We start from the raw sequence: 14273 nt of genomic DNA on the forward strand, positions 1-14273 counted from the left end.
ATGCTGTTCAGTTTTGATATTGTGTGCTCAAACAGGCCATTATTGTATTAGAAAGGGTCCAGAGAAGGGCAACTAAGCTGGTAAAGGGTATGAAAAGTCTCAGTTATGAAGAAAGCCTGGCCAAGTTAGGGTTGTTTACACTGGAGAAGAGGCGCTTAAGAGGTGACATTGTAACTATGTAGAAATATATATAAGGGGGTCATATAAAAATCTCTCTAATGCTTTATTTACCAGTAGGTCCTTCCAACTGACACAATGGCACCCACTCCAATTAGGAGAGAGGAGGTTCCATTTAAATTCTTGGAAAGGATTTTTTACTGTGAGAGCTGTGAAGTTGTAGAATTCCCTCCCTCAAGAAGGGGTTAGGTGGCTTTTTAGTAAAAGAAGGGAATACAGGGTTATGGGAGGTAGCTCAGTACAGGTTGATCCAGGGACTGGTCCATTTGCCATCTTGGAAGGAATTTTTTTCCCCCTCTGGCAAATTGGAGAGGCTTCAGATGGGGTTTTTTTTGCCTTCCTCTGGATCAACTAGCAATTAGGCAGGTTACATATGGGTATTAAGGTTGATTTTGATTGACGTATGTCTTCAACCTAACCTACTCTGTTACTTACTATGTTAAAATTTGAGGTAAGGTTTATCGAAAGGCAAGCTGGATGCACCAGCCTATTTCTGATGCTAATTGGGGGCATTGTACATATCTGCACATATACAATATGCAATCCATGTAAAGTGAAGCCAATCTAGTGATTGTGTTAGTATGTAAAAAGGAATGTACATGTTGTTGGTAGGCTGGTTTAAATCTTGTATAGCCTTTTAGTATTCTTTATTTTTATTGGTATGTGTAAAGGATAGTTATGCATATGAAGGTTGTATTTCAAGATGAACACACCACCCAGAAAATTCACGTTTTCCGTGTTAGTCCCATTGATCCTCTGCCATGCTATCCCCCTGTTCATTTTCCTGCATCTTTTTTAATTTTGTGTTAGGGCATATATTCAAAAATAAGAGTTATTTGTATAGTAAGGATGAGTTCTAGTCGAGGCTGTCTTTAAAGACCTGTGTTGTTTAATGGGAGTGGGTTCTGATCTACTAGTGTCAGGTGGAATAAGTGTGGATTAAGTGTTGGATTTGCCTATATTTGATGGTGGGTCAGTTTTTTGCAATATCAGTCATGTTCTTGAGGGTGTTACCTCTACAGAAGTTGATAATACCTTGGTGAAAAAACAAAAATTGCAGCAGCAGTGAGGTAAAGATAAAAAAATATATAAATTTGATCTGGTTCTGGTTCTACATAGAAAGCTTTCCTTGGAGAGAATAAATAAGAGGGAACAGTGGGCAAACTAAATTTGGTTGGTATCCACTTCTAGATTTATCCCAGTTAAGGTAGATTTAGCATGTGTAGCAGTGATGCTGAGTAATCTTTGTTATCTCTGGGCTCCTATCCTAGTACAAAGCCCATTTGTTCTGATTAAATAATTGTTTAGAGTATATGGGCCTTTAACCACCACCGGACTTAGTGGAAAGGGCATAACCCACCCCCCGTCAGGTGTAAAAGGAAAGGTGCCTGCCATTCCCTCAGTTGCCTGCCACTTGGAGTTACAGAAAGCCCAGGTATGTGTGTCATAGAAGAGAAGGGATCAAATTGGGGAGGGAACATATAGAAAACAGATAATCTTAGTTAGCATGGAGTATATAGAAATGGACAGAAGATAAGAACCAATCAATTGCACTTAGGTACAATTGTAACTAATAAGCTAAACAGGTCTCTTTTGGGAACTGAGGCTTGCAGGGCTATTTCACCTTTGTTTTCGGAAAAACTGTAACACACAATACAAGACCCCAAAACCCACATAAATGTGTTAAAACTTTAAATATCCTGCCAAATTTTGTTAAATGGGAGTGGTATTTAGGGGGCGTGGTCGCAAAAATGGGCATGGTCAAAAATGTTGCCATGCTACGTGCAGCATTTCTTTTTGTCTCTCTTTACATTTTTCACATGTTGGGAGGTACGTTTGCTCATAGCCTGTACACAGAGATACCATTAAATTATGGCAGCATAGGGATTCCCTTGTATTAACCACAATTCACAATGTACTAAAGGGGCCCTGCCAAAATGGTTCCAATTGGGCCCTGCAATTGGTAAGACCAGCCCTGGCTGAGGTTAAGGGTACTAAGAAATAGTTAAATGTAGATCTTTTTATGCTGTGCTTCTAATGACTCTATAGTTTTTATGAGAATTAAATTTATTATACTCTGCCTTTTTCTTATTATTATTATTATTTATATAGCACCATTGTTACACATAGTGCTTTGCAGAGTAGAGAGATACAAATACAAGACCAAAAAGTTAACATATAAAGACTAACATTTTTCCAAAAATTATTCACAGTTACAACTGTGAATAATTTTTGGAAAAATGTTTGTCTTTATATGTTAACTTTTTGGTCTTGTATTTGTAGGGGGCCATGATCATGAGAGCTTACATTCAAAAAACGCTCAAATTTTGCTATGGTCTCCTCATATGATGCATTTTGTGCCATTCACAAACTGAAAAAATGGAAATGTGGGACTTTGGCAAAGAGTGGATTAAACAAAGGGAAAGCTAATCAGTTGCTCCCAAAAGTACAAGTGACTAACCATATAATTAGAGTAGCATTCCACTTGACGGTCCTAGTGATTCTTCTCATGCACAAACCATTTGTAGCATAACAGTTACCACATACCATGAAGGCACAGGGATATGTATATAGGTGATCAAGATGGAACCAGTATGACTGCAAGGGCCCTCTTTTTTGAGTAATAATTTAGTTTTTTATACTTTGTATTTTACCTCTACTGCCATCATTTACATTCTCTTATATTACATTCACCCCTATATTTCTTGCCTCCCTAATTCTCCTTTCTTCTCCCCTTTAATGGCCAACTTATAACAAGACCAAAAGATTTAAATCATGTGAAAAAAAAATCATGTGGCTTGGAAGCAAATAAGGGCTTCAGTCCTATGTTAAATGTTACATAGTTACAAAGGGTTGAAAAAGGGTTGTACATCAAGTTCAACCCTTGCAAGTAAACCCGGCACACACAAACCTATACTAACCTATCTGTACATTCACATACATAAACCAACATCAGTACTAACTGTAGATTTTAGTATCACAATAGCCTTGGATACTATGCTTGTTCAAGAACTCATTCAAGACCCTCTTAAAGTGATACTGACACTAAAAAATGACTCCTCAAAATATGAATGGACATAAAAAGTTGCCTATAGGTCATGTTGATTGATTTTCGCTGAGAAATTTGCTTTTGTAAATAATTGTTACTTGAAGTTCCTAAACCTGACTGTTTTGCCAACCTAACTGTCCCTTCTCAGCCTGTCAGTTATAGCTTCTAATGCTAACGGCCTCCTGCCGGACAAATATGGCAGCCCCCTTATAGGAGAAAATGGGGGATCAGACAGGTAATATAAAATAATTGGGTAAATACTTTTATGGCAAAAATGAAGGTCATGCAAAGACAATGTTATGACAGATGTAAAAAAAAGGTTTAATTTCTGGTGTCAGTATCTCTTTAAAGGAGCAGTTCAGTATAGAAACGAAACTGGGTAAAATTGATAGACTGTGCAAAATAAAAAATGTTTTCGATATAGTTAGGCAAAAATGCAATCTAAAGGCTAGAATGAGTGAATCTTTAACAGAATGGGCAGAACTCTACTTCCTCCTTTACAGTGCCCTAAGCTGTTAGCAGTCAGTAACCAATCAGTGACTTGAGGGGGGGGGGGCATATGGGACATAACTGTTCAGTTAGTTTGCATTTGAATCGGACCTGCGTGCTCACAAACTAACTGAGCAGTTATGTCCAATGTGTCCCCCACCCCTAACTAAGACTAGTTAGTCACTAACTAAGAGGTTAGAGAGCTGAAAGCAGGAAGTAGAGTTCTGGCCATTATGTTAGACATTCGCTCACTCCAGCCTTTACAGATTACAATTTTGCATAACTAACTGTATTGCAAGTATTTTTTTATTTAGCAAAGAGGTTCCTGCTCACCTCCTCATAAAAGGCAATTAAATTAGACTGGCAAGATCTGTTACGCATAAAACCATGCTGGAACAAAGTATAGTATTGTGATTTGCAATGTATTCAAGTACCCTAACCCTTATTACCCCTTCCAAAAGCTTTCCTACTACTGATGTCAGACTAACAGGCTTATAGTTTTCAGGCTTGGAATGGGATCCCTTTTTAAACAGCACCACATTAGCAATTCGCCAGTCTCTCTGCACCATGCCAGACTTCAGTGAATCCTGAAAAATTAAATAGAGAGGTTTAGCAATCACAGAGCTAAGCTTGTTTAATACCCCCGGATGACCCATGCATCAGTAGTTATATTACTAGAATTGGGTCTATTCAAAGGTAAGCTTTCATTAGCTGCCTCCTCAGGTGTACAGACAGATGAAAAAAAAGAGTTCAGAATTTCTGCTTTTTCCCTGTTTGCATCAACCAGCTGACCCCCCTGTGATAATAAGGGTCCCACCCCTTCTTGCTTAATTTTTTTACTATTTACATATTTAAAAAATTATTTTGGGGGCGTGGCCTGATGCTGAACCTGAGCACACGCATGGTGTGAGAGCTCTGCACCCAAAGTCTCCAAAAACACTAATATCCAGTACCAATCTCGCTATGACCAAGCACAAGAGGACAAAACTAAAGGTTAACACTGACGGGAACACTTCCCAAGGCAGTATTGACTCCTTTTTCGTTCTAGAGATGAAAGTAATGTCCATCTCTCGGACACGTGGCAGCCATCTTGTACATGTGGCCTGGATGAAGAGGCAGCCAGACAAGGGGATTCACAAACTCCAGGTTCCCTTCTAGGACCCACACAATTGCAAGACATACCTATCAACCATATCAAAGTCCAAGCTCAGGTACACACCAGACCACAGAATGAGATGGACTCAACAGCCTCTGGAGGTGAGTCCCCAGTGTGGAGTTTGGGGAATGGCGCGCAAGGGGGACTTACCAGCGGTAAATATCTCCAGCGTGAGAGACTGAGCACAAAACCCCACAGGATCCCAGATACACAGCAACCACATGGACAAAACAAATAAAAAGTGCAGCCGCACTAGCAGGCCCAACTGTTCAACCCAACACCCCCCCCCTGAGGCCTACATGGGACTCCCCGTAGAGTCACCGCCACAACATACTCTTACCCAGCCCATAAAAGTCGACCTATCCAAATTGGTAGGCGAACTTGAACAAACTCTTCGGGCAGAAATATGTGACCTAAATAAAAACATCCAACAGATGGGCACAAGAGTATTGACCCTGGAGGGCAATTATACAACTTAATCTGGCCAAATCTCGATGACCAAGAGAACAGAAGACGATGCAACAACATACAAATCAAAGGCCTACCAGAAGCTACAGGATCGGAGGACTTGTGCCCTAGTCTTTCAACTACTTGAAAGACCCTCTACTACACACATAGAGATCGACAGAGTGCATAGGGAATTGCGCCCACCGTGACCAGAAGCAACTCAACCCAGAGATGTCATTTGCAGAGTACATTTACACATTTCTTTATGGAAAAAGAGCCCACTTCTCAATGCTCTACAAACAAAAGGCATCAAAAGTGGGGCTTTCCATTTGCCCTCACCGCATTCTACAAGGGCAAACTAGTAAACTCTAAAGACACCAGCAGACCTAGAGGGATTCTTGAAACACCTTTCCTTACCCATTATGACACTTAACTGAAGAGGCCCAGATGAGCCCTAGGATAAAACAAGGGACTTGGTCCATTCATGACTACAACCCACACCTGCCTTGAACACTTGTTTACAACTCAACTTGTACACATAATCACGACTACAAAGATTTACTTAAAGAACTCAAAGAACCTAGGTTCCCTGAGAAAGGAAGTTCAGCCAAGATACTATGTTTAAACAAAATTATTTTATAAACCTTTTATTTTCCAATTGTTAGAGGTAATGTGACATGACCCAAGGAGACCAGTACACTCTACCCGAAAATGTAACCTCACTTAGGGCGACCATGGGACTAGAACCCAAGGATCTACATGTTCTGTTTCTATTAGAGTATCTCTGACTACTTATGTAAACCCCAGACCCCAATAAACAGAGCAACCTACTACCGTTAGTTCCTAACTGATCGTTCCGGATGAACTCAACCCCCTGGAATAAAATGACCCCTGATCCACATATAGATCATGGCTGAACTAAACATCACTTCCCTAAATTGCAGGGGGCTGAACACACCCGAGAAACAATCACAAATCTTTATGAAATGCATAAGGCAAAGGCTAATATTCTCCTACTACAGGTTTGAACCTCAATAAGTTTCTGACTGCACAGCGAGTGTGGGAGCTGCTAAGCGAGTGTTGCATGTAATCTAAGTGTTGCATGTGAATTAAGTGTTTAGCAGGCGTTCAAAACAAAAAGGCGTTTGGGGTTTACTGTGCATGCTGGGAGTGCTGGGTGAAAGGAGAAAGTAAGTGCAATTAACTAACTGCTGTGTGCTTTGTAAGTGGTACGTGGCTGATTGAGTCTACTAATTAAGGTGGTGGAGTAAATCTGGTAAATTCTCAACAGACGTTTGGCTGTTTGGTTTGAACCTCAATAAGTTTCTGACTGCACAGCGAGTGTGGGAGCTGCTAAGCGAGTGTTGCATGTGAATTAAGTGTTTAGCAGGTGTTAAAAACAAAAAGGCATTTGAAACTAAAAAGGCATTATACAAGGGATTGCACTCGGGAGACTGTAAGTACCCAGTGGCAATATGAGTTGCAGTATGATTGCTGGTGTTACTCAGTGTGCATCTTGTCGCATGTATGTGGTCCTGGAGCAGCAGTTCCATGCAGCATTTACTTGTGAGAGATGCAGGTGGGTTTTCCTCTTGGAATCTGAGGTGCAGAATCTAAGGGGGGAACTGGCAGCACTGAGGGCAGCTGCAAACATGGGGGAGAACAGGAGGCTCACTGAGCAACCACTGGCAGGGGCCGGTGTAGTGGGGGGTGGAGAAGGGACAGTGGAGGTTAATGAGGGAGACAAATTTGTGACAGTTAAGAGGGGAAGTAGGGGACGCAGGGGTAGGGGGGCTGGTTCACAGCTTGTACAAACCAGCAGATTTGCCGCTTTAGGTGAAGATGCTGGGGAAGGCAGCTCTGAGCTAGCATGTATGGAGCAGGCTGAGTCTCAGAGCACCCTGGGAGCCGGCACCTCTAATACAGGTGGGGGGAATAGTGCTAGGAAGGGAAGGCAGGCTATAGTTGTAGGGGATTCAATTATTAGAAAAGTGGATAGGGTAATTTGTCGCAAAGACCCTACATGCCGAACTGTGTGTTGCTTGTCTGGTGCTTGGGATCGGCATGTGGTGGAACGAGTGGACAAATTGTTGGGAGGGGCTGGGGAAGACCCGGCGGTCTTGGTACACATAGGTACCAATGACAAAGTTAGAGGAGGGGGGGAAGTCCTCAAGAACGATTTTAAAAAGCTAGGCGAGAAGTTGAGGGCGAGGAATTCCAAGGTAATTTTCTCAGAGATATTACCTGTGCCACGAGCAACGTTAAGAAGGCAGCGGGAGCTTAGGGAGATTAATGCGTGGCTGAGAGATTGGTGCAGGGAGGAGGGCTTTGGGTTTCTCAAGAACTGGGCTGATTTCTCAATCGGCTACAGGCTCTTTGCCAGGGATGGGCTGCACCTCAATGATGATGGGGCAGCTGCTTTGGGGGAAAAGATGGCTAGAGGGTTGGAGGAGATTTTAAACTAGGAGTGGGGGGGGAGGGTGCAGCGAGAAATTCTGTGGTAGACAGGATAGATGAGGTAGTGGGCATAGTAAGGGAAAATGGGGGAGGAGACTTGCTTCGGGATACTGATAATGGCAGGGAGGGGGATAAGTTGTTTACACGTCATTCTCACGCTGGTACCAGTATTAAATGTATGTTTACCAATGCAAGGAGTCTGACTGGTAAAATGGGAGAGCTGGTGGTACTGGCGTTGGAGCGGAAATATGACGTGATTGGTGTTGCTGAAACTTGGTTGAATGAGTCTCATGACTGGGCAGTTAATATTGGGGGTTATACATTGTTTCGGAGGGACAGGGGCAGTAGAAAAGGAGGAGGAGTGTGTCTGTTTATTTTAAAAGCAAATATGAAAGAGGAAGTGATGGGGGTAACAGAGGGAGCTGAATCCTTATGGGTTGAGCTTCTCACAGATAGTAAAGAATCTACCAAACTAATTGTAGGTGTATGCTATAGACCCCCTAATGTAAGCAAAGAGGAAGAGGCCCAGCTCCTGTTGCAAATAGAAAAGGCTGCTAGTTTGGGGCAAGTGATAATAATGGGGGATTTTAATTATCCTGATATTGACTGGAGCCATAGTACTGCCAGGACAGTAAATGGAAACAAGTTTATAAACTTGCTGCATGACAACTTTATGTCACAGGTTGTTGAGGAGCCAACCAGGAACCATGCTATACTGGATCTAGTGTTCTCTAATGACCCAGAACGTATAGCAAATGTGCAAGTGGTTGAACCCCTGGGTAATAGTGATCATAATGTTATTTCATTTGATGTTTGGTGCAGGAAACAAATTTACAATGGGGCAACAAAGACACTGAATTTTAGGAAGGCAAATTTTAGCTCCTTAAGGGCAGCGCTTCAGGGCATAGATTGGGGCATTATGTTTTCTGATAAAAACACAGAGCAGAAATGGTTGTCATTTAAAATGATATTAAATCATTACTGTTCTGAATTTATTCCATTTATAAGAAAAAAGTGTTAAGAATCGCCCTATGTGGCTTAACTCTGAGGTAAAGAAGTTAATAGGGAAAAAAAAGGAAAGCTTTTAAGAAATATAAGTCAGAGGGGACAGTAGCTGCTTTTAATGAATATAATCACTATAACAAGTGTTGTAAAGCAGCAATCCGGAAGGCAAAGATAGAAAATGAGGAGTGCGTCGCGGCCGAGGCCAAGACTAACCCCAAAAAGTTTTTTAAGTATATTAATAGTAAAAAGATGCAGGTTGAGGGTGTGGCCCCATTGAGTTATAGTAACAATATGGTTACAGCGGATACAGAAAAGGCAGATGTGCTTAACCAGTTCTTTTCTTCTGTGTATACAGTAGAGGAGCCAGTGGGCCAAGTCCCACCCAATAGCTGCACTGTTGCCTCAGCTCCAACTACACAGTGGTTGGCACAGGATATGGTGCTTAAAGGGTTACACACGATAAATGTAAACAAGGCACCAGGGCCAGATGGAATAGACCCTCGGGTACTGAGAGAGCTAGGGGCAGAATTACAGTGGCCTCTGTTTCTGATATTCTCAGACTCGCTTTCATCAGGTATGGTACCTAGGGATTGGAAGAAGGCAAATGTCATTCCTATATTTAAAAAGGGAGTAAGATCTCAGCCTGGCAATTATAGGCCTGTAAGTTTGACATCCGTGGTGGGCAAATTATTTTAAAGCTTGTTAAAGGATCACATACAAAATTATGTACTGGAAAATGGCATTATGAGCAGTAATCAGCATGGCTTTATGAAGGACAGGTCATGTCAGACCAATTTAATTGCTTTTTATGATGAGGTAAGTAAGAAGCTGGACAGTGGGGATGCAGTAGATATAATCTATTTGGATTTTGCCAAAGCATTTGATACCGTTCCCCACAAACGACTGCTTTCTAAGCTAAGGTCTATTGGTCTTAGTGAAGTCATTTGCACATGGATAGAAAACTGGCTACAGGATCGGGTACAGAGGGTGGTTGTTAATGGTATATTCTCTACTTGGAATAAGGTTCTCAGTGGAGTCCCTCAGGGTTCTGTACTGGGTCCACTTTTGTTTAATTTGTTCATTAATGACTTAGGGGAGGGTATTATGAGTAATGTATCAGTGTTTGCAGATGACACAAAACTCTGCAGACCAGTCAATTCTATCCAGGATGGGACATCCTTGCAGCAGGATCTTGACCAACTGGCAATCTGGGCAGCTAAGTGGCAGATAAGATTTAATGTGGATAAATGTAAGGTCATGCACCTGGGATGTAAAAATATCTTGGCCAACTTGCAATCAGGGCGGCTAAGTGGCAGATGAGATTTAATGTGGATAAATGTAAGGTCATGCACCTGGGATGTAAAAATATGCAAGCCCTGTATACCCTTAATGGAACTGCACTAGGCAAATCCATTATGGAGAAGGACCTTGGAGTCCTTGTAGATAATAAACTTGGCTGTAGCAAGCAATGCCAGGCAGCAGCTGCAAGGGCAAACAAGGTTTTGAGCTGTATTAAAAGGGGTAGAGATTCACGGGAGGAGGGGGTTATTCTTCCCCTTTACAGAGCGCTGGTAAGGCCCCATCTAGAATATGCTGTTCAGTTTTGGTCTCCAGTGCTCAAATGGGACATTATTGAGTTAGAGAGGGTCCAGAGAAGGGCAACTAAGTTGGTAAAGGGTATGGAAAGTCTCAGTTATGAAGAAAGACTGTCGCCTCTTAAGCGCCTCTTCTCCAGTGTAAACAGACCCAACTTGGCCTGTTTACACTGGAGAAGAGGCGCTTAAGAAACAACATGATAACTATGTATAAATATATAAGGGGATCATATAATAACCTTTCTAATGTTTTATTTACCAGTAGGTCCTTCCAACGGACACGAGGGCACCCACTCCGTTTAGAAGAAGGGAGGTTCCGTTTAAATATTCGGAAAGGATTTTTTACTGTGAAGCTGTGAAGTTGTGGAATTCCCTCCCCTCAGTTGTACTGGCTGATACATTATATAACTTTAAGAAGGGGCTGGATGGATTCTTAGCAAGTGAGGGAATACAGGGTTATGGGAGATAGCTCTTAGTACAAGTTGATCCAGGGACTGGTCCGATTGCCATCTTGGAGTCAGGAAGGAATTTTTTCCCCTCTGCGGCAAAATAGAGAGGCTTCAGATGGGGTTTTTTTGCCTTCCTCTGGATCAACTAGTAGTTAGGCAGGTTAGATATAGGCATTATGGTTAAAAGGGATGTGCCCTGTTCCTCTCTTATGTTTTGGATTTTTGGGGGGGATCTCACAGGGGACCCCTGTAGTGAGCACCGACCATATTGAATTGATTTTGCAGGTGTGCAGCACTACATATTAGAATGCCTAATTTACCTGACAAGCTTTGTGGATTAGCCTGCATGCAGCGGAGATTATTACTTCTCTCTCTGATATTTACAATAGGTAACAGAGAGTCATATCCTCCCCACCAATACTAGAGAAACTGGTCTCCTGGCTGTTAGAGATCAGCCTCATCTAGAACCCCCAGTCCAGAGTTCATGCTCCCACAAGCTTGCAAATCTGTTGGGATCTACAAGCCAGGGAGCTGCCTCCCTTTTCCTTTTACCCACACTCTGTCACCCATCTTACTGCTTCATCATCCTTCCGTTGTTCCCCCTCCCCCCAAATAATCTGAGCCTGCTATAGCTCTTGCTCAGTGAGCAAGAGACCCCTATCAAGATTGTCAATCGAGTGCAGTGTTGCGACTTGTTCCTCTAGGGCTCTAACACAAGCCTCTAAAGTGGCAATTTGCTCACATCCACAACAGAGGTAAGCACTTTGGAACTGTTGTTACAAAATTGCATACATGTGGCAGACTATGCACTTTGTCAGACTCTTAATCTTGCTGTCACTCATTTTCCCAGTTTCAGAAACAGTTAAGCAAAAGGGAAAAAAAGACTTGGAATAAGTAACATTTTTGTACCTTGTTTCGACTCCTTTAGTTCGTAACTCCTGTGGTTTATAACTCTAATTACAGAGCCAACACTTAAAGAGCTGCAAGCTTCACTGGAGTCCCAGTAGTTCTATTAATGCTGTGGGTTTAGGTGCAACTAATGAAACCCTACCCACTTCAAACTGAGGGTAACTTCAAAGTAACGCAACTTCTGGCAAAACTGCTGTAAACCTTGTAGTTCACCAAACTTTGTCATTTGCACCAAAAACAGCAAATACTTTTGAAAAATTAAACCCCAACAGTTAAATACCAATGACTTTGAATAAGGTAAATAAAATGTATTATCCTTTTTACCCCCCTTTTTCTTGATCTCCACCAAGTCTGCCTTGTGCGACTCCTGGATGGTTTTGACTATTGCACGTAAGTTGTCTTTAGTTGGAAGGGCAACTAGTATGGCTTTTATACCTGATGGAGCTGAGAGACCATAGGACTTGGGCTGGGGCCTTTGTTATCTACCATTTTGACCATTTTGGGTTTGATCCGCTCAGTTTGTGAGTAATGATGAGTGAATGTCCAGTTTTGCCTCGTCAAAAAATTTGTGAAACGGTGAAAAATCTGTGAAACACAATTGTCATTCACCTGTTCTTTTATTTTCGTGGCTGTGCCAATTTTTACGCGACCGTGCCCAATTTGAAGCAACCACAACTTTTTTTGTTGCGCCTCGAATTGTCCCTGAAGTTTCGTGAAACAATTTGCGAATGCGGAAATTCACAGTGAATCCATGCCTGGTGAAAAAATTTGCTCATCACTATTTGTGAGTGATGATATTTGTGGAAGAACAGAGACAAAGAGTTGTGGCAGTCGTAGCCGATAAAGTCAACCTTTTTGTGGTGTTTCTCCATTTTTTTTGCATGTAAATACTGCTAGAATATCCTTGTAAAGATGCTTGCCCAGTGTCTGCTCAGCACACCATCATGGAACAGCCATTTAAGCACATTATTTTACTCTCCTTAAGGAGTACAGGATATATGGTGATATAAACAATATGTATTCTTTATTTGGTGTAATCCAAGCAAAGATGCCTTTTTACTACTTAGGGGGCCAAATTCCACAGGTGCATTAAACCATGGGATATTTGATTTTAGTTATTGTTGCTTTGCTAAGCTGAAGTTATTATATCTAGTATAAATAAATCTAAAGCAACTGGACTTGTTAGGTAATCAACAAGTCCAGTTGCTTTATATTTATTTATACTAGATACACCATGCCTGGATGAATGAAAATCTTCATAGTCATACTGAAGTCATTATGATTTACAAGTGCAAAGTTGCATGCTTATTCAAAATTAGGCCCATACTTTTTAGTAGCATACTTTAGCCCCACGAAAAGAAACTTAAGAGTTACATAATATGCCCCTTTGTAAAAAAAAAAATCTCTTTAGAATGTTTTTTTTTTTTTTTAATTACTTGATAAAGATTTCCTTTTTGAATAGCTATTGTGATGTACACTTAAATATTTACATAAGAACATTGGTATATCACCCACATCCAACACTTTGATTTCTCTTTAATCATAGACTCTTAAAAAGCAGCTCATTAAAGTTGTCTCTTACTCGGTCATAGGCAATGTTTATTTGAATGTTAAAAATATTTTACAAATATAAAGCAAGAAATGGCACCTTGTTGTACTTATTTTAATCTCTCTTTCTATTTCCACAGGCCATGATCCGTGCTTTGGTGGAACATACCTCTAATGCAGCAGAAAAACGCAGGCTACAAGAATTGTGTAGTAAACAAGGCGGTTCTGATTATAACCACTTTATTAGAGACAACAGCATTAGCATTTTAGACCTTCTTAATGTGTTTCCAAGCTGCAGCCCTCCTTTAAATCTTTTGATTGGTAAGCATGCATTAAATGCTGCCATGTTTGTTTGTTTGTTTGTTTTTTTTCATAAAAGTTCCATAATGCATTTTTGTTTGATTCTCAAGAGACTGTTATCAAAGACGAGTAAGTCAGTGAGTTATTAAATTATTTGGGTCATATATATTATAAAGTGTTTTAAGTTTTTTGCCAGTGCAAAAGAAGTGTGCACATCTGTTACAGAAAACTTAAAAAGCTTAATTGCAATTTGCCAGTATAAGGGCATCTTTGCAATGTGTCAACTGGGAAAGGCTTTTCATAGGGTTAGACACAGAAGGAAAAGGGAACATCTCTAAAACATTGCTTTGCAGGTATACACAACATTATATTCCCCTTGTAAGCAAGGAGAGGCATCACAAAGCAAAACCTTTATGGCTGAATAAAAGTGTTAGTGTCGAGGTTGGTAAGAAAAAACGTGCTTTTAAAGCATAAAAGTTAGCTGGGACAGCGGAAAAGTTAAAATAGCAAGCTAAAATAGAGATGGAAATGGATATTGCAGCTAGTAGTAAAAAGAATACAAAATTATTTTTTTTACTATGTGAATAGTAAAAAAAAAATGAAGCAAGAAGGGGTGGTAACCTTATTATCATGGGGGGGGTAAGTTGGTTGATGAGAACGGGGAAAAAGCAGAAAATTTTAACTTATTTTTC

General features: G+C 41.0%; 1 protein-coding gene across 3 annotated transcripts in view; it reads left to right on the forward strand.

Moving 5' to 3' along the window:
• Nucleotides 1–14273, forward strand: part of mtrr (5-methyltetrahydrofolate-homocysteine methyltransferase reductase) — a 206346-nt gene that overhangs the window by 126566 nt on the left and 65507 nt on the right. For all 3 annotated transcript variants that reach the window (XM_031903494.1, XM_018094927.2, XM_031903495.1), the window contains exon 9: nt 13422–13602. In XM_031903494.1, the coding sequence (XP_031759354.1) occupies nt 13422–13602 (181 nt within the window). The remainder of the gene's footprint in view (nt 1–13421; nt 13603–14273) is intronic.

This window comes from Xenopus tropicalis, chromosome 6, assembly GCF_000004195.4.
Source record: "Xenopus tropicalis strain Nigerian chromosome 6, UCB_Xtro_10.0, whole genome shotgun sequence".
NCBI lineage: Eukaryota > Metazoa > Chordata > Amphibia > Anura > Pipidae > Xenopus > Xenopus tropicalis.